General features: G+C 56.3%; 1 protein-coding gene across 2 annotated transcripts in view; it reads left to right on the top strand.

The window, feature by feature from the left end:
• The window catches only part of HSPA12A (heat shock protein family A (Hsp70) member 12A), a 67,513-nt gene that overhangs the window by 42,515 nt on the left and 4,548 nt on the right, over positions 1 to 20,450 (top strand). Inside the window, exons 5-11 of one of the 2 annotated variants that reach the window (XM_062214726.1) lie at positions 1,734 to 1,838; positions 2,760 to 2,876; positions 11,046 to 11,217; positions 14,628 to 14,714; positions 15,268 to 15,372; positions 16,002 to 16,260; positions 19,910 to 20,013. In XM_062214726.1, the coding sequence (XP_062070710.1) occupies positions 1,734 to 1,838; positions 2,760 to 2,876; positions 11,046 to 11,217; positions 14,628 to 14,714; positions 15,268 to 15,372; positions 16,002 to 16,260; positions 19,910 to 20,013 (949 nt within the window). The remainder of the gene's footprint in view (positions 1 to 1,733; positions 1,839 to 2,759; positions 2,877 to 11,045; positions 11,218 to 14,627; positions 14,715 to 15,267; positions 15,373 to 16,001; positions 16,261 to 19,909; positions 20,014 to 20,450) is intronic. The other variant, XM_062214727.1, reaches the window with a different exon arrangement.

Raw genomic sequence — 20,450 nt, forward strand, 5'->3', positions numbered from 1 at the left:
CACCTGGAGCGCATCGTGCTTTCCCACAGAGAGGTCCATGGGAAAGATACTCATTCATCATGGAAACTGACCGGTCAGCCTGGACCTGGCGGTGGCGTGGGCATCAGGTGCTGGGGGTCCCCTTCTTGTCCCTGGATTGTTGGGGATCCTGAATGAATGACTGAGTTGGAGGCTGGGAGCATTGGAGGGGCTTGGAGCAATGGCTGTTAACTAGCCAGTTTGCAGGTACCAGCCAGGAACAACTGCACATCCCTCCTCTGTGGGAGGAGAGAGGCTCAGGCAATAATTGGAGACCTGGCTCCCAGAGCAGCGCCTTAGTTCTGTTCCCAGCAAGCTGTGTTCAGTGGCATGTCGCAGTCAAAGAGATACCCCTACCCAAAAGCTTGATAGGAAAGCTGGGGTATGGTATAGACTTTTGATTTAATCATTTTATATGATAAATTTTCCCTGGCTCTTGCTACTTAGATGGCAGATGGTGACATGGAGGTGGGGCCAGACAGTATCTGGTGCCATCGGGAGACTTAATCCAAGTCGCTTAACTTCTCCATGCGTTGTTTTCCTGTAGCTTTAAAATAATACTGTGTAATAATAATAATAATAATAATAATAATAATACTGTATCTTTAAAATTAAGTCAATGACAGTGTCTTGCTCAGGGGGCTATTATAAGGATTAAAGGAATCAAAACACAGCACGTGCTGGCTCCTATTATTATTGCTTTCGCTTGTTTGCTGTTCAGTATGTGCAGATGACAAAGCAAATGCCGAGGGGGAGCTCAGCAGCCAGCCCCCTGCCTTCCGAGGCTGCGTGCTTGTCTCTCAGGTGCAGGCCAGCTTCTGCTAGGGCAGAATCGTTTCCATCTCTCCCGGTGGGATTTGCCGCTGAGGATCACGATTGCCTGGGTGGACGCACAGGACTCTGCAGTTTCCTTTTTCCAAGTCCGAGCCCAGGCTCCCTGGTGCTCTGCCGCGGAGCTGCAGCCCACAGGCCTGGGCGTCTCTGCTGAGCCCCAGGAGTGGGAGGAGGCTGGCGGGGAGGAGGGTGCGTGTGTGGCACAGGCCGCACAAGGCCGCTTTAGTAACTCGGTGCCGCTTCTTGCTCCAGAGGCTGCTTACCCAGCCTTCCCCAGCCTGGAGGCCCCTTGAACTTTGTTTCCCTTGCAGTAATGGGTTGACTTTTGTGCACATTCCCAGCCTTTGGGGACTTTGCTCCTCATTTTTTAATGGCCTCTGTCCCCCCAGAGCATCCCTGGCCCAAGGACCGCACTCAGCAGCTGCTTTCGCTTCTGGCAGAGAAAGGAGGCAGCCGTGCTGGGCTCCCAGCGGATGAGACGGGGCGAGCCTTAAAATAGGAGCGCTTCTATTCTGGGGACGTGGTTGGCAGTGCACTGGGGAGTGAGAGCTTCATGTCTGTTTGGCATCACACACGGTAGCCAGCTGGCAGACTTGGGCCTCCCAAGGGTGACTGTGGGTGACCATGGGGGTCCTGCAGTGGGTGCCCTGCTGCTCCGTTTCCTTCCCTGGACTCTGCTCCCAGGGGATCCGGGCGAGAGGAAGGGAGGAAGGAGCAGTGACTGTGGGAGCGATACTGCAGGCCCCACGTCAGGGGCTACGTTATCCTCTTCTGCCTCCAACATGGGGAAGGCATGGCTGCCCAGGAGCGCCCAGTTCCCAGCACCAGAAGGCGTCTCTCCTCCATCACCATGTCCTTTTGCTCCTCCCCCTCTCAACCAGGACCTTACCATGGATACAGACCTGACGGCGGCGAACGGCAAGAAAGTCAAAGCCCTGGAAATCTTTGCTTATGCCCTACAGTACTTTAAGGAACAGGCTCTGAAGGTAGGATGGGGGCTGACGCCCCTCAGCTGTGGTAGGTGGCGGCCCAGGCTGCTGCACCTGCAAGGTATGGGAGACAGTACAGCCTGGAGGGAGAGAGTGTGGCCTGGGGAGTCAGGATGGCAGGACGTCCCCTCAGCCTCTGCTGCTGGGACTGGAAAACGGGGCAGGGACTCTGTCCAGTGGGGAGCATCAGGGAAGGCCCCCCGTAGGAGGTGGACAGGGGAGGGGCGTCCCCCGGCAGTGAGTGGAGGAGCGAGCATCTTAGCTGGCAGAGCAGCAGCAGGAGAGCTCAGAGGCAATAAAGCCCAGCCAACAGCTGCAGGAGGCAAGGGCCTGGGAGTGGGAGGAGAGCTAAGGGGGCGGGGGGACAGCTTTATCCGTGGGCTCAGAACAAGAGCCACAGAAGCCAAGCCGACGACTTTCTTCCTGGGTATCGGAGGCCATCCAGGGTTTATAGTAGGGGGCTGGAGAGGCACCCAGAGTGGGATGGATACCTTAGACCGTGTGCAGGTATGACAAAAACCACAGATGGGGCCAATTCAAGGTCACGGCACCAGCATCTCCACCTGCAAGATGGAGCTTCAAATACCAGATCCCCCACAGGCACGTGCAGAGGAGAGCGACCCCACTCCCACTCCCACTCCCACGGCCCTTTTCCCTGAGGCCTTTGTTCCTGCATGAGGACGGAGCTCTCGGCCCCACCCCCCATCACAGGGCTTAAATTTTCCGCCCAGGAGACCCTCGTGTAGAGGCAGGGCCATCCCAGCAGTCCCGGGAGGCTGCAGGGTGGAGGAAGGCAAAGTGGAGGCAGCCAACTCCCGCACCATCCTGAAGGCTTGCAGATGGCTCCAGAATTTGTAGGGGAGGCCCCGGGATGGGCTTCGCCCCACGACCTGCTGCGTTTGCCTCCCCCGGCTGCAGGAGCTGAGTGACCAGGTGGGTTCGGAGTTTGAGAACTCTGATGTCAGATGGGTCATCACGGTGCCTGCCATCTGGAAGCAGCCGGCCAAGCAGTTCATGAGACAAGCCGCCTACCAGGTGAGGGCGGGGCCTGGAGGGTGGGGCCAGGGAAGGGCCCAAGAGGCCTGCAGTGGCCAGTGTGGCCTGCTCCAGTGTCTCCCAAGCTCCCAGGGAAGCTGGGAGGTTTCCCATCCCTCAGCCTCCTTCTGGGGGAGAAGGGGGCCACCCCAACAGCGACAGGAGCTGGGCTGCCTTCCCTTTCTAGCTTCGTGTGTGTCCAGGCCATGTGTCCACTGTAGATTCTCAGGGGCTAGGATTTCAAGTTGGAGGTCAGAGACCTTTCTCCAGGGGTGAATGGAATTGAGAACCTTGTGGAAAAGCCTTGGGAGACAAGAATATGTGAATTAGGAGGGAATAAAGACAAGGCCTTTGGACATGAACCAGTGTTTATATTTTTTTAATTAAGACATTTATTTATTTGAAAGGCAGAGTTACAGAGAAGGAGGTGTACACACACACAGAGAAAGACAGAGAGAAGGACAGAGAGATGTTCCATCCACTGGCCCACTGCCAAATTGCTGCGGTTGCCAGGGCTGAGCTGGCAGAAGCCAGGAGCCAGGAGCTTCATCTGGGTCTCCCACATGGGCAGCAGGGGTCCAAAAACTTGGGTCATCTTCCTCTGCTTTCCCAGGCACATTAGCAGGAAGCTGGATCAGAAGTGGAGCAGCTGAGCCTCGAACTGGTACTCACATGGGATGCCAGCATCACAGGTTGTGGCTTAACCTACTACGCCACAGCACCGGTCCCCTCTTCCTTCTTCCTTCCTTCCTTCCTTCCTTCCTTCCTTCCTTCCTTCCTTTTTTTTTTCTTTTTTAACATTTTTAAATTTATTTGAAAGGCAGAGTTACAGAGAGAGAGAATGAGAGAGAGAGAGAGAGATCTTTCACCCACTAGTTCATTCCCCAAGTGGTTACAATGGCCAGGGCTGGGCCAGGCCAAACCAGGATCCAGGAGTCTCCCACGTGAGTGGCAGGGGCCCAAGCACTTGAACCATCTTCCATTGCCTTCAGGCCATTAGCAGGGAGCTGATTCAGAAGTAGAGCAGCCGGGACTTGAACCAGCACTCACAAGGGATGCGGGCAGCTTTGCCAGAGGTGACTTTACACGCTACACCACAGTCCTGCCCGGAACCAGCGCTGCTGCCCGGTGCAGACACTGAGGCTGCGTGTGAACAAATAAAGGCAACGCGATCGTCCTCTGTTCCACAGTTCCGACCTCCTTGTGGGCAACACAGAGCACGCGGAGAGGGTGAGGGCAGCCAGCGCCACCTGGTGGCAGACACCTGCATGACTGCAGCAGAGAGGCCACGAGGGGCACCAAACAGCAGGGTGCCTGTTGCCATGGAGACAGAACATGCTAGTGCCATGCGCAGCTACCCTCTGGGCACCAGTGCCACACGCCTCAGGGTCTCTGACTCACACCTGGCTTGCAGACAGGTGACGGCTGACAGCACAGGCTGCTCTGATCCCCACACGGAGCAAGCTCCTTTGGTACCCGAGCCCCAGGATTTAGGAAGGCCCACCCTTGAGGCCTGGATCAGCTCTGCGTGTTGAGAGTTAGTTTTCTGAGCCTCCATTCTGCAGCTGGCCTGGGGGCAAATCATCCGGGTAATAGATGTCCCCTCGCCCTGTCACACCTCTCCCGGGATACATACTTGTGATGTGGGGTCATGTCTTTACAGAGTGCCCAGATAATCCCCCTGAACCCCAGAGTGTAGACAAACAGCCCCGGCAGCCTTGGCGCTGTGCACGGCATTCAGAGCCCAGGGCTGTTCTCCGAGCAGCAGGCCCAGTTCCACTTGCACACGGCCCCCTTCTCTTCCCCGGGCTGTTCCCTCCGCTCTCCCCTTCCTCTGTGCAGTGTGAGAATCTGGCTCGGTGTGCGTATCTGCCAAAAATAGATTTGTTTTTACAGGGCTGAAGGAAGCGGGTGGGAGTTCCAGAAAGAGGCAAGTTCTTTAAAACACAAGAAGGAAAATGCAGTGTAGCTGTTCACAGAACCCTGGGCGCCGTGGAGCTCACCCGTAGGGTCGGCCTCAGCCTGAGTTCAAGGACGGGCCCTTGGGAGCCAGCTGGCTGTGAAGTCACCACTGGTGTGCTGAGGTTTTCCCAGGCAGGATACTCAAGGTGCATGCTTTAGGGGTCTCAGTTTCTAGCCCACAGGAAGATGTTAGCAACCAGTGGTTGACCTGTGAAAGGGTCCTTTCTTATTTTTATCCCCCCCCCCCCCCCGCAAATAAAAAGGCATGCGGGGACCGGTCCGTTGGCCAGGGCTGTGGGAGTCCCGGCCGCCTCTGCCTGGGCTGTGTCTCTGAGCCGGTGGCGCAGGCGTGGGGCCCCACACTGGGAGACTGGGGCAGGGGCAGCACAGTGCCCTGGGGTGGCGTTGATGAGATCAAAGGGGCTCCAGGGTGCGGGGGGTCAGCAGCTCCTGGCAGGGACACATGTGACAGCCTGTCTGGATGTGCGGCGTTTGCCTTGTGAGGCCCAGAGACACTGCAGGCGGGCGGTCTCGATGACTGGTGGCTTGTCTGGCCTGTTCTTTTGTTTTTTTAGAGATTTATGTATGTAGGTATGACTTCAAAGGCACACACACACAGAGGGAGAGAGAGAGAGAGAGAGAGAGAGAGGGATGGAGAGAGAGAGGGAGGGAGGGAGAGAGACAGGGAGAGAGAGAGGGAGGGAGAGAGGGAGGGAGGGAGAGACGGACGGGGGGGGGGGGAGGAGAGAGGAAGGGAGGCAGGGAGGGAAGGAGGGAGAGAGAGAGAGAGAGCAAGCGAGCGAAATCTTCCATTTGCTAGTTCAACCCTCAAATGCCCAAAACAGCAAGGGGTGGGCCAGGCTGAAGCCAGGAGTCAGAAACGCCATCCTCTATCATCTGTCTCCATCTGTGTATCGATCTATCGATCCACTTACCTGTCTATCTATCACCTATCTGCTTTATCTATGTATCTGTCTATCTTCTGTCTCCCTGTCTATCTATCTGTCTGTCTATTTATGTATCTATCTATTTATCTATCATCTACCTATTTCTATCTCCTGCTGGTTCTGTCTCTCCAGAGAGCCCTGGCTGACACAGGACCTGAGCAGCAATCACTCTCAGCACAGCAGCTCCGGAGCGTGCTCCCGGGCACTGGTCTGGGACAAGGTCTTTTGCCAGGTGGATATCCGTTTTCTTTAGCAAGGTGGGGACTGCACGTTAACTACATTTCTGCCCAAGGCGCGTCCGGACGGCCTGACTTCCAGTGGACGAGCCGCAAGATGTGCTCAAACAGCTGCTCCAGCAGGCCCTTGGGAAACTGCTCACGCCCGTTGTACTCGCACAGAGGAAATGGAGCTCCTCTTCCTAGGCTTCCCTGAGCACAAGAGCACACACAGTCATGTGGGGGCTGAGCGTCAACCTCCCACCTGGCAGGTGGGGGAAAGGGGTCTGGAGCGGAGCTGGCCGCTGACCAGGGGGCAGCGTCTTCCGTGGGAGCAGTGTCAGGAGTTCTGGGTCCTCTGCTAAGTCTGTGGCTCACGGCCACGCACACAGACTCGTGTCACCTGTGGGACTCGTGTCCATGTCGGTGTCAGGTGTTTGTTGAAGAAATGGGCTCACTCTCTCTTTCTTGTACTTCCCACACTCTGTCACCTTTAGGCACTTCAAGAGCACACATTGAAAAACTGGTAGCAGAAAGGACGGCTGGCCCCCATCTGAGGCCTCTTGGAAAGGCCTGGAAGCGGGACAGAGTCCCCCTGAGTCTGGGGAGGAATTGTGCATAGGAAAGAATCCAGCGTCTCTAAAGGCATCTTGCCTGAAATGTGGAACGCTAGGAGGTTCCAGGAACCTGTTCAATAAATGATGCTCCCATCTGTGCGCCGGTCTCATCTCACAGGAAGACGCAGCTTGCGTTTGCCTCCCTTTCTGCACAAGCTGCAGGGAAAAATAAGCTTGTGGGGGAAAAAAAAACAAAGCTTCCGCACACCCAGATCTGGTGCAGCTGCGGCCTGACCACAGGCCAGCAGAGCACTCCCTGGCCTGGCCATTTCTCTCCATCATGGACAGAGGAGTCCCCTGGCTGGATTGTCCTGGCTGATCAGGGCTGGGGAGCAGGGGTGGCTGGTGTCAACACCGCCTCCCCTGTCTCCCTGGAGGGCAGTTTTCTCACCTGCTGCCCTGAGTGGAGCCTGGGATGCCAGAGACATGCTCAGAGGTTGCTCCTGGTGCCCCAGATTCCTGGAGGTGTCAGATGGGGGAGTGTGCTTTCTCTTTGCGGACTCCCCCAGTCGCGTATGTGGCGTGCTGACAAAGACAAAGGGCAGAGAACTGCCCAAGGAAAGGCTGGCTGGAGGGGTGCTCCGTTGTTTTGCTCAGCTGCTACCTCTGGGCTCTCAAGAAGACTTGCTCTAGCGCTCAGAAAATGCACCATCTTGCAGGAGAGGCTACACGTGTCTGCACCCTCTGCATGGCTGGACACACTGTCGCGTGTTTGGGTAACCAAGGGCCCTGGTGCAGAGGGAGCTCATGCCAAGACAGTGGCTGTGAGCTGCAGAGGCAGACTTAGCAAAGGGCAAGGGGATGTTCTGTGCAGCTGGCCAGGGCCCCATCCTGAGGGCTCCCATGTCTTTAAGCAGACACAAAGCTCCCACATCCGGGCACTGGGTCCTCCTGCAAGACATAAAGACATCTGGGTCTTGGAGAGCCTGGGCCATTCTTTTGGGTTTCCTCCTTCTTTGGGGAGATGGAACTTGGGTGGAGCCAGCTGCCCCCTCTTGCCTTCCCCTCATGGCTCTCCCCCATGGCCTCCACGTGCGTTTGCTGGTAGGGACACGGCCTCCCCCCCCCCCCCCCCACACCTTGCTGGAGAATGTGACGGGGATAGGGCAAGCGAGGAGGGTGATTTCTTGGTCCCTGATCTCCTAGAACCCAGGGTTTCTTCATCCTCTCCTCCTACGGAACTTTTGCTGTAGAGCCAAGTCCAGCCCCCCTGGGGAGCAAAGGCACCGCCCCCGCTGGGCAGACTCAGTGAGCCCAGGCATCTCTCCCTTGGCCTTCTCAGGGTGTGGCAGTGTCCCGGCAGGGACTGTCCTGCTGGCTTGTCGGCCACACGCCCGCACATGGGACACCTCACGCCCCATCCCTTTGCTCACAGCTCTTCATGCCCCTGAACTTCTGGATTTGATTTTCTTTCTTTGTTTTTCTTTAAGATTTATTGATTTCTATGTAAGCAGTTCCCCTTGAAGTCAGAGTTGCTGCTGAGAATGTCAGGGAAAGTGCAGATGTTTCTTTTAGCCCATGTACTCTTTCTTTTGCAGATTTTTTAATTGCTTATTTTTATGTATTTCCAAAGCCAAGAGAAAGACAGATGGGCCAAGAGACAAAGACAGAGACAGATAGACAGAGATCTTCCATCTGCTGGTTCACTCCCCAAATGGCCACAACGACTGGGGCTGGGCCAGGTGGAAGCCAGGAGCCAGGGGTGGCAGAGGCCCAAGCACTTGCACCATCATGCACTGCTTTCCCAGGTGCATTAGCAGGAAGCTGGCTCAGAAGTGGAGCAGGCAGGATTTACACGGGTGCTCTGATCGGAGATGCTGGTGTCACACGTGGTGGCTTTGCCCTGTGCACCACAGCACTGGCCCCCAGCTTCTGGTCTGCCGTGACCTCCTGACCGCAAACCCGTGACCGTGGAGAAGCAGCACCCAAGCTGGCCTTTTTTTTTTTTTTTTGACAGGCAGAGTGGACAGTGAGAAAGAGAGAGAGAGAAAGGTCTTCCTTTTGCCGTTGGTTCACCCTCCAATGGCCGCCGCGGAAGGTGCGCTGCGGCCAGCGCACCGCGCTGATCCAATGGCAGGAGCCAGGTGCTTCTCCTGGTCTCCCATGGGGTGCAGAGCCCAAGCACTTGGGCCATCCTCCACTGCACTCCCTGGCCACAGCAGAGAGCTGGCCTGGAAGAGGGGCAACCGGGACAGGATCGGTGCCCTGACCGGGACTAGAAGCCGGTGTGCCGGCACCGCAAGGCGGAGGATTAGCCTAGTGAGCCGCGGCGCCGGCCCAAGCTGGCCTTTGAAAGGGGTTCCTCGTGGTCTTTTGTTGTTGTTTTCCTTGGATCCTCAGGACGGGGGTTCAGAGGCTCCCCAATCCTGGGACACTTTTGCTTGTGTACCCGTTCACCAGCTGTGCTGCCCTGCAGCTGTCTTTGTGCTGAAGATGCCTCATGTGCCCCCATGAGAAAGTGGAGCCGGGAGAGAAGGACCTTCCATGCGACCGAGTCAGTGGCCGCTTGACCGATGTCACTGAAGGGAGGCCCTACCTTCTCAGACCCGTGGGTCGACCTTTGGCATCAATGCCGTCCACACGGTCAGCCACAGCCAAGGGTACTAGGCAAGGGGAAGGGGCTCTCTGTGGAGGGTGTGGGGCCTGCTCTTATAGCCTGCCTTCCAGAAGGGGTTCTGTCACACGTAAGGCCTTCTGTATTTGCACAGTGAGCATTTGCTGTCACCTGCCTGTTGGTGGTATCTCATTCAGACATGATCAGCTGGGGCGATTTTCCCTGTGGTTACTATGGAGACTTCTGACAGCCTGGTCAGGCAGTGTGCCATCTAACCCCTGTCCCAGAGTGAATGGGTAAAGAGAGGGAGCCTCTGAATGGGGGGGCGGGGAGCTGGAGGCACCAGGGAGTTTTGTCCAGGAATGCAGGCCTGGGCCTCGTGCGGGTATCCGGGGTTGAGCTGGGAGTGGATGAAAGGGCACTGGGCTACAGGGCCCCAGACCCACGCCTAGGCTGGCACGGCCACTTAGGGTGGATGCCTTTGTGCTAGACTCTGCTGGTTTTCACACCAAGAAAGTCACATCCCAGGAAATCCCTGTGTCCTGGGCAAACCGGGACAGCTGGTCACCCTGCCGTTCTGGGCCTTGGTTTCCCTGTGTAGTCAGTGAAGGAGTTGGACAGAAAGCCCAGAAGTCCACTGAGTTTCTAATATTCTGACCTGAATCCCCTGCCTTGCTTGCCCAGTACTGGAAGCTCCTAAGTCCCCGGCCTGTGGCTCTGGCCTCCTCCTGGGGAGACTGTGTGTGCCTGTGTGACACTAGCACACCTCTTTCCCTGGTCCCCAAGAAGAATCCCCTGCCCATCAACAGTCTGGTATAGAGTCGGTGGAGGGGACTATCTCCAAAGTGGACACAGGTCAGCACCCCGAGGGCCCCTGGGAAATGGTGACAAAGACAGTAGCACGCAGTGATGGGGACAAAGCAAGCTTCTCTGGCTGGTGGCCAGGGGGACCCTGTGCCCTTGAACACCCCCCACAGGCAAGTGAGACCTCCTGCTTCCTCATGGCCAGGAGAGGTGGGCAGGGACCTGGCAGGAGGCTAGGAGCGCTCACTTCTCTGGGTGCCATCAGGTGGGTGGTCCTGGGCTGACCCTTCTTTGGGCCCTGGGGACTGGCACTGGGACAGGTGGACTATCACAGAGCTGAAGCCGTTCCGCCTCCTTCAGGCCAGGATCCCGAATGCTCTCAGGAGGATGGCACAGATGGGAACTTGGGGGCCGAATTACTGAAGGGGTTTTTGTTGTTGCGTGGGACGGACATGTGTAATACAAACCACTAGGGGAGAACACCGATTGCTGCCAGCTGACTGGGTTCCAGGAGGTCTTCCTGCTGGATGGAGCCCCTGGGCGGGCAAATAGCAAGACCCCTAATGCTCCAGAGGTAGATGCCGGACCCCATGCAGTGCAATCAAATGCTTGCACAAATGACATCCTACTATGGCCTGGTATTTGCGCCAACTGGGACAGGCCACGTGGCCCGTGGGAACCAGGAGCAGGCCATCTACCTTGCATCTTGTGAGGGTCTTCAAAGCCTTGGGGCCTTCCCCACTGTGCCCCCACCACTTGTGTACCGTACCCTACCTACAGCCCGGAGTCCAGATTCTCCCTGCCTCCCTCCATGCTTCTCAGCTCTGGGCCAAGCAGCCCCGGGTGTGGGAGTCCCCACAGCCTTGCACTTCCCAGGGCTGCTTCTCCATTCCCTGTGGCCCCTCTGCGGTGTCTGGGGCCCAGCACCCACTCACCTCGATGCTGAGCTCCGTGGACGCTGTGCAGGCACAGTCCCAAACAAGCTGAGCCGGGGTGTCACTTCCTGGTGTCCTCCGAGCCGGTGTCCTGCCCAGGAGCCCCGGGTTGCAGCCTCTGCTTCTGTCTTCCAGGCGGGCCTGGCCTCTCCCGAGAACTCAGAGCAGCTGATCATTGCCTTGGAGCCCGAGGCGGCCTCCATCTACTGCCGGAAGCTGCGGCTGCACCAGATGATCGAGCTGAGCAGCAAGGCAGCCGTGAATGGGTACAGCGCCAGTGACACAGTAGGAGCGGGGTTTGCACAGGGTACCTCTGCTCTCTCTCTCCCTCCCTCCTTTCCCCTCCCGACCCCTGGAGGTTTCTCTGTGCTGTGAGGAGAGGCAGGACACCCCAGGAGGAGCCTGGCCCCTGGCCCCTTGGTGCTCAGCCCTTCAAACACTACCACAAAACTAAGCAGCAATTACCCTGGGTCATCACCCACCAAGTGCCTGGTAGACGGTAGTTCTCTCCACGAACCTGAGAGCGGCTGCCAGCAGTCCGTGGCCGTGCATTGTCCGAGACGCTTGGGCTTTCTTGTCCACTAACCGACTCTTAGTCTAATCCCATTGCCTCTCCTTAACTCCATTAGCACTGTGGGTTCACTGCTGACTCATTCGCTGGTGCCACTGTGTGTGATGAGCTCACTGTGTGTCTTAGCCAAGAGTTTCCAATGCAGGAGAAGCGGCTGCCTCTGCTGCCCCCAGGATGCTCACCTGGTGGGGGGCAGCCTGAGGGCTACTATAAGGGGCTTTTTCTCCTTTAGTAGTCACCTGCCTGCAAGGGGGTCACCATCTTGGCCCCCAGAACTGCTGTCTCGGAATTCCAGGCTCTGTGGGTCTGTCCAGGGCCCCAGAGTTTGCAGGAAGACTAGGTGCAGGGCCCCAGAGTTTGCAGGAAGACTAGGTGAGAGTTCAGACAGTACCGTGAACACAGGGACTCCTGGGGAGCAGCATAGGGACCGGGCCGTGCACTGCAGCTCTGAGCTCTGCTCCTTCCCAGATATGGCGTTGGAGGCAGAGACCCACCTGCCGCCATGGAGGCCCCCAGGCTGCCCTGGAACGCCCGAGCCCAGGAGGAGGAGCAGGGAGACACCAGTGAGGACTGTCCCCACACTGTGCCCCCCCAACCTCGTTGCCAGGCTTTCCTGGATCTGTGGACGGACACACTGGGCGCCGGCTCCCCTGGATAGATGCGCATTGGTGCCCGCCCAGTGGGGGCCTCCCCCTTCCTCCTCACGGGGCTCGCTGCACCAGGAGCCACCTCTCTGCCTCTGCACCCCCAGAGTTAGGAATCTGTGGAGCACAACCACAAGGCAGCGGCTCAAGTTTCTCCTTGTCCCCGGGCTGTGGCCCCGTCTGTTAGCCCCTTAGGCCCGATGTGCCCGAGGTGAAGGGAACAGGCTTCCCTTCAAACCCAGGGCCCCTGTCTGGCCTGGCCGTGCACAGCCTCCTGAGGGCAGCGAGGCTCACCTGACCTGACCCAGACGCCTGAGCCATGACACACACAGGACCGCAGCGCGAGGGACGTTCCCTCCGCTGTTTATATTGGAGAAAGGAGGCACGCCTGGGCTTTTATCTGACACACCGAGTCTTGTTTGTTCGTAAACAGACATTCATGTCGGGATGAGCTAATTGCAGCCTAGCAGCTCCTAATACTCCACAAGCAGCCAGGGGAGGGAGGCGGTCCCCCGCTGGATGTCTGCCTTCCGGGGAGCTCAGCTTTCTGGCTTCCCTCCCTCTCTCACACCACATCCATCCCCTGGAATGGCTCCTAGAATTTGTTATCACCTCCGTGCGCCTGTGGGGCGCTGTGGTTCTGGAAATCACCTCCTGGAGGCCATGACACAGGGCTCAGGTGTCCCTCAGAGGAGGGAGTGCCATCTGGGGGTGCCTGGAGGGGCACTGAACCAGGGGCCCCTGGGGTTCCACATGTCCCTTCGTCATCCAAGCCCAGTGGGTACCACGGGGGAGGAGCGGAGCCGGCTCTCGGCCCCTGGCTCCGCGGGCTTCTCCATCCATTTTGTCTTAGTCCTCACAGATATAATGAGATCAGCAAAGGCTGGGTTTATTCACAATCTTGGGCTTAATTTGCCTGAAAAAAAGGGGTAAATTTTTTCAGGGCTCAGAACATTTTTTTTTCCCTTGCCTCGCTTGGCACTGTTTTAGAAAACCAGACGCCCACCACGATGTTTGGCATGTAGTTCACCTGGAGCCGGCGTGGGCCACGGGAGAGAAGCTCCGAGTTTGGGGGCCCCTCCCGGGCTCATGGGAGCTCTTTAGTAAGGGGCGGCTCCCTCCCCACTGATGCCCTGGCCCCGAGGAATGGGACGGCGCCGGCTGCTGTTTGCCCTTCTACTCTCCAGAGAAGCTGTTTTGCAAACACTGCGCTTCTTGCTGAAAGAGGCTGGAGGATCAAGGGTCCTTCATTGGATCACGGGGAACAGAGAGGCTTGTAGGGCAATTCAGAGGCAGCAGCGCCAGCTTAGGGACTCAAAATAGGAGGAGGTTGGGGGATGGGGCAGTGGCGCAGGGGACAGCAGAGCCGTCATCTGTCACCTCCGGCCTGCTCTGAGCTGCTCGTGGTGGTGGTCACTGGTTGAACACCAGGTCTCCTTCTAGGCACCTGCCTTCATTGCCACCTGCCGTGTGCCAGCTGGGTGCTGAGGCTCCATTAGAGATCCAGCCCTGCTCTACCCATGAGGCACTTGGGCCAACCATGACCATTCCCATTCTACAGATGAGGAAGTCGAGGCCCAGATGGGTTAAGGGGTTGCCTGTCTTGGGCCCCTGCGCACCTGTCTCCTATCCAATTATTCCGCTTCCTGTGGGGTGAGGAATGTCCCAGCTGTGAGCTGTATAAGGCCTTTGACATCGTCTGGCCTGGCCCTGCCAAGGCTTCTACAGGGAGGACTCGAAATTCAGTGAGTCTGTAGCAGGCTCGTTTTTATTCTGTATGGCCTGCAGACAAAGTTGCCAATATCCAAATGACTCTTAGCAAAAAAGAATTGCCCACCCCTGCTTGAAGTCATTACATCTCAAAGGCACGTGGTCTGTGGACTGAGGGTTAATTAGGGGCCACCGGACAGGAGTTGGTCGTGGGGACTGCCAGGTCCCTTCACCTCGACTGCTTCCTCATCTGAACAGAAGAACTAAGCCTCACAGGCGTCCCAGCCCAAGTAGGAGCCAGGACCTCAAGCCTGCGTCCATTGCCGGTCTCAGAAGCGCCACCTTGTGGTTGCAGCGGACATTGGCCTCAACAGGGTCAGGAGAGGGCTCCCCATCCACTCCTGTAGGATCAGGATTAAGAATACATAATGGACATTCCTCAGATCGGACAGAGCTCCTGGATGTGAAACCCTTTCACCGTGGGCGCCGCAGGCTGCTTGGCAGGCAGCTTGCTCCCTGGGGCAGCAGTGGAGGGAGCCGTTCGGAGTGGGCTTCTCAGGTGGGCCCAGGCCAGAGTGACCAGGCAGAGGCACTGTGGGGGCTGGCGGGGAAGGGCCTTTCTCAGGGAAGAGCTGGCTGGGTGGTTCCCCGTGCTGTGTGTAGCAACCATTCTGAGCAAGGGTGGCTAGCTGCTCCATCCCTCCGCCTCTCCACTGTTGCCTCCACCACCGCAGACGACTTTGCTCCTTCGTGCTGTCTCACCCTCGTCATTTTCTTTCTGTCGGCCACTAGCTAAGGAACACACACGGCGTAATCGGCAGAGCCGGACCTTTTTGGTGGAGAATGTCATAGGAGAAATCTGGTCTGAGCTGGAGGAAGGTAGTGTCCTTGAATGTCCTTTGCTCTTGCTAGATTTTTACGTGCTGCTGTCAAAAAAAAAAAAAATAGAAAAGAAAAAAAAGATGCATTGCCCTTTGTTCCTTTTGCCCTTTTTGCACTGTTGGAGAATGCTCCATAGCAGTGGGTCCGGAGGACCACTCTCCCAGGGAGAGGCCTTTAGGGCGTTTTCCTTTTGCATGTCGTAAACCCACGGAGGCTCTGCAGCAGAAAGAGGAGAATGGGAACGCACCGTTCCTGAATCAGTCGTGGCTTACACAGCAGGTAACTTTATGGTGCTCATCACCTGGCAGGACGTGTGCGTGCCAGGTACGCAGCACTGTGGGACGCGAGTGCTTCGGTCACTCATCGGAGCCCTTCATCATCCATGCTTACCTGGCCCTCTCGGGCCACTGTGTGCTGCTAACGAGCCAAACCTTGTGCGATGAGAAGTGCCCCTGGTGCTTCGCTGGGGAGGCCAAGTTGCCACCTCCCCAGAGTAGTGCAGATGGGCTGGGCAAGTGGTCCGTGTCAAGGATGGCTGTTTCTGTGCCAGGTGACAAGTACGTGGTTGTGGACAGTGGCGGAGGCACCGTGGACCTGACAGTCCATCAGATCCGGTTACCAGAGGGACACCTTAAGGAGCTGTATAAAGCCACAGGTGAGCCACTGCCTGGCTAATTGCCTCATAGCTGAGCTGTTTCAGAGTTCACATAGCACTTCATTCTCTCCCTGTCACTTGCATGTGGGATTGTAGGCGGGAGAGAGTACGAGTGTCTGCTTGGAACCGGAAAGCAAAATGCTGTTAATTGTTCTTTAAAATGCAAACCAGCGCTACGTGGGATCTGGCATCTTGTGTGTATCTCCTGACATTCTGGAGGTGATGGTACCTGCTGTTGCCTGTGACTTGGAGCTGAGGCCAGCCTTCGGAGGCCCCAGGACACCTGGTCTTGCTTAGGGTGACGAGATGCCACGTTCTGCCCTGGGACCTCCTGGGTGGGCACACGGTGATGCTCCTAGCTAGTCCAGTGTATTGACTTTATTTAAAATGCAATTGATTTCAGACAGATGGTTGATGAGATTCCTGCAGGAAAGAGTTTCTGCATGTGGAATGAGACGAATGTGAGGTTTCAAGTGTGGGTACTGCGGTCTGCTTGCCGAGTGAGTCCAGGGCCCTGTTGCCTTGGGCTTCAGAGAAGAGCAAGCCCAGCACATGCCTGTCTCTCAGAGCTTGGGATCTGTTTCTGATGTTTTCTAACATCGTGGGCTCCCATTTTGTTCCCAACTCAGGTGGACCCTACGGATCCTTAGGAGTAGATTATGAATTTGAAAAGCTCCTGTGTAAGATATTTGGAGAGGATTTTATCGAACAATTCAAAATCAAACGTCCCGCAGCCTGGGTTGACCTAATGATCGCATTTGAGTCTCGCAAAAGAGCTGCTGCCCCAGACCGAACCAACCCGCTGAACATCACCCTGCCCTTCTCGTTCATCGACTACTACAAGAAGTTCCGTGGGCACAGCGTGGAGCACGCCCTGAGGAAGAGCAAGTGCGTGAGGCTTGCCTTTGGGGGAGGCCTTTGGGAGGGGAAGTGGATGTGGACTCTGGCTGCTGTGGGCTCTCACTGTGGGCAAGGGACTCGCCTCTCTGATCCTCAGTCTTTTCCTCTGGAAAGTGGGCATACTAATTCTACTCACCCTAAAGGGTTCCAGCGGGGACAGAATGGATGTGTGGATGTTAGGTGCTTATCAGAAGGCAGGGGACCTGGAGGTAGTATCTGTGTGTTAGGTGGTCTTCACTGAGGCGTAGAAGCTTCCTGAAAGTGGGGACATTTAGTTTGGCTGTTGCTGTACTCTCAGTGCTTAGTAACTGTGGAGTGGACTCCAGGGGCTCTGGGTTTGCTGCCTCTCGGACTCCCCTGTCCACGAGCATTGGTGGCTCGGAATGTTGCAAGAACTTATCCGGAAGATGGGTTAAAGCTGAATTTTAAAAATAATAGACCAAAATCATAGGTTTCTTATAAGCCTCACAATTTTGTTGGTAGACATATCCTTAGTGAAACAGTCACTGTGTTAAACACACTCACATACCTAACACGTTTTTCTGAGGGGAAAAGTCCCAATCGTTTGCTCTGTAAAACAGAAACACAAACCTTTCATCTGGTCAATTCTACATCCTCATCTGCCCCCCCCCCCAACATTTTATAGAAGATTCACATGGTTTTTCTTCTTTTTTATTTTATTATTTTTATTTATTTATTGACAGGCAGAGTAGACAGTGAGAGAGAGAGAGAGAGAGACAGACAGAGAGAAAGGTCTTCCTTTTCCATTGGCTCACCCCCCAAATGGCCGCTACGGCCAGCGTGCTGCGCTGATCCGAAGCCAGGAGCCAGGTGCTTCTCCTGGTCTCCCATGTGGGTGCAGGACCCAAGCACTTGGCCCATCCTCCACTGCCCTCCCGGGCCACAGCAGAGAGCTGGACTGGAAGAGGGGCAACCGGGACAGAATCCGGGGTGCCAGTGCCGCAGGCGGAGATTAGCCAAGTGAGCCATGGCGCGGCCACATGGTTTATCTTCTAATACACAAATAGAAGAATACCTTTAAAAGTTCATGGAAAAATGAAAATAAAAGATAACTTTCTTTTGGTGCAAAAGTTTTTGAAATCCGTGCATCTGTTTCTCTAACACAGCTTTTTCATGAGCTTCTGGAAGACCTCTTGTGTGCATGGAGCTCAAACTTTTTGCACCAAAAGAAACTTCCATTTTCACTCTGTTTTCCATCAGCTTTCTGAAGCACCCTCCTACATCAGTATGGGGCTCTAAAGGAGACACATTCTAAGTCCTAACCATAATATCATCATTATCATCAACCACCTAGTTAACATTAACATTGGTTTTCCACTTAGCTCATAAATCTTTCCATTTGTGTCACCGTGCACACAGGGGCTGCACACGGCGAGGGTCTGACGTGCTGTGGCGTACGCCGAGCGTACAGGCCCCCTCCTGTCTAGTCCTGCACGGTTTATTCCGCGACAACACTGGCTGTTCAAGCTGCTGAGTTTTCTGCTGTCCGCTGTTGCTCCCTGCCTGCCCGGGGTGTTACGTAACACCATTCTGCTCTCCCCTGGGGACGTGTTGTGGCTTGACTTAGAGGAGTGATCAGGTTCAGGTTTGCAGATCTAGTCCTGGCTGGTGGCATTTCCCACTGCATCGCATCAGGGCACAGGCGCTGTCTCTTCTCTGTGATGTTCGTGCCTTTCGGTCATTGCCTGCGTCCATTCCTTCATGTGAGGTGGCCGTGCGGCCGCTCGGGTTGTCAATCTTTCTTCATCAGTTGAGCTGGAATACTGCTTGAGCGAGAATCTTCTCCATAGTGGTTTTGTTTACACCTCCTGTTGCAGCCAGCGCCATGGCTCACTAGGGTAATCCTCCGCCTGTGGCACCGGCACACCGGGTTCTAGCCCTGGTCGGGGCGCCGGATTCTATCCCGGTGGCTCCTCTTCCAGTCCAGCTCTCTGCTGTGGCCTGGGAGGGCAGCGGAGGATGGCCCAAGTCCTTGGACCCTACACCCGCATGGGAGACCAGGAGAAGCACCTGGCTCCTGGCTTCGGATCAGCACGGTGCACCGGCTGCAGCAGCCATTGGGGAGTGAACCAACGGAAAAAGGAAGACCTTTCTCTCTGTCTCTCTCTCACTGTCTAACTCTACCTGTCAAAAAAAAAACAAAACAAAAAAAACCCCAGACAGTTCCTGTTGGAAAGACAGAAAAATGCCTGGGTTAATGCCTTCATTTATGAGCCAAAATCCCCACAGAGTTGATTTCCCAACATCCTCCAGAGTGGCTAATGAATTGGTTTTTATTTTTTTGTGGGACACAGGGACAGCATGAATAAGAATTCATGGCATAAGCGTGTCTGGTGTATTTTCAGCCACGACACCTATGTCCTTATTGAGGCTCAGATCATCCCACACTGGCCAACTGTTGCTTCTGCACATGGTTCCGAGGGCCTTGGACAGGAGGGTCCTGGTGGTCTCTGACCACATCTCCGCCTCTAGAAGGTGGAGAAACCCCTCCTGACTCAGCTTGACCATTTCTCTAAGAAGTACTAGGGCAACAAAGTGGATTTGAGTCCAGGTCTTCTTGTCCTTGGAGCAGGGCTACGCTGGACTCTGACTGGACCGATGTCCTCTCTGCCCCACTGGCCCCCTTCAGAGGAACCTGCCTCTGTGTTGAACTCCAAGTCCTGCCTGCAGAGTTTGAGGGGCCTGCCAGTCCTCCTACTGAGGACACTAGCCACAGCCGTGGGGTCACCCCACCCCATGCCACAGTGTCCCTTGGTCCATGCCATGGGAAGAATTGCTGGCAGCATCTAGAGAGCATCGGAGAAGCATCTGGTGTGTGCTGGATTCAAGGTGGATCACCACGTGCCTGGACTCGCTCTTTAGCACAGGCGGGGCACAGGCTGCGGGTCTGGGGAATAAACAGTTGGTGGCATTCGTTGAGTTGACACTCAACAAAGTTCCCATTGTGGTCGCTCACTTGATACTCACCATCACCTGTGAGGGAGACAAGGTGAGTCCAGTATCCCAACTTCCAGAGGTGAGGACTGCGCTCACATAGTAGATGGGCCGGAGAGCTGTTCTGCCACGCTCAGCTACTGCGCGGTGGTGGCCGGCCACCCTGGGTCCCTGTCCCTGCTTCGCACTGGGGCCACCCTGGACATGCTGCGCTTTTGACAGAGGGACTGGGCCTCAGTAGGACTGAGCTTGTCACTGACGTGTGACAGGTGCCTGGGGCGGAGGTGATGCAGCCGGGTGCCCACGCTGGTATCTTGGTGGCCTTTCCTGGCAGTACAGACAACACACCGGATGAGTCTTTAATATCATGGGATCCAACCTTTGTTAGAATCAAATGGGGTCTTCCAGAAGAGAGGGCTGGCCCTTCATTTACTCCCCTTTGCTGCTGCACTTTGGCTTCCAGTATCCCAGCAGCAGGTCGGCCACAGCCCAAAGCAGAGAAACAAGAGATTCGGTCCCAGCTGGTGAGCGGCTAAGGGTCAAGGTCCTGGCAGGCTGGAGGATGTCCAAGGGTGCTTTTGGCTTGCAAGCTCTTCCTGCTCCTGGGATGTGACAGGCGTTCCGCCAGGGCACAGGTCTCTTCCGGGGAGACACTCACTGCTTGCCCCCTCTGTGTCCCCAGTGTGGACTTTGTGAAGTGGTCCTCGCAGGGCATGCTGCGGATGAGCCCGGATGCCATGAACGCCCTCTTTAAGCCGACCATCGACAGCATCATTGAGCACCTCCGTAAGTGCCGGCGGCGCCTTGGCCACGCGGCGGGGGCAGAGCTGAGAATGGGGCCTGACTTCCCCAGCGTCAGCAGTCAGGCTGGTGGGGGCCTGGGGCCGGAAGCCACAGGAGTGAGCAGGGCTTAGCCATGCAGCGGGGGAGGTCCCACCCCTCTCCTCAGGTCCTGCAGAGCAGCCGAGAGCCTGCCCTCACCCGGGTTCCAGTTTGGCCCCAAAAGACAGAGAGATTGGAGCCGTGAGGCCTCCAGAGGGTGCACTGTCTGCCTCATCAGGACACGGGGGGTCCTCACCCTGCTGGGAGAGAAGCAGCTGTGGTGGGAACCAAAGGAAGGTTTGCCAAGGGCAAAGAGCACCTGGCGTGCAGTCCTGCTGCCCCTGCCAGTGGCCCTGACCCCGGGGACACACAGCAGATTTGCCGGGGACCACGTTCAGTGT

The sequence above is a fragment of the Lepus europaeus genome, chromosome 17, assembly GCF_033115175.1.
Source record: "Lepus europaeus isolate LE1 chromosome 17, mLepTim1.pri, whole genome shotgun sequence".
NCBI classification, from domain to species: Eukaryota; Metazoa; Chordata; class Mammalia; order Lagomorpha; family Leporidae; genus Lepus; species Lepus europaeus.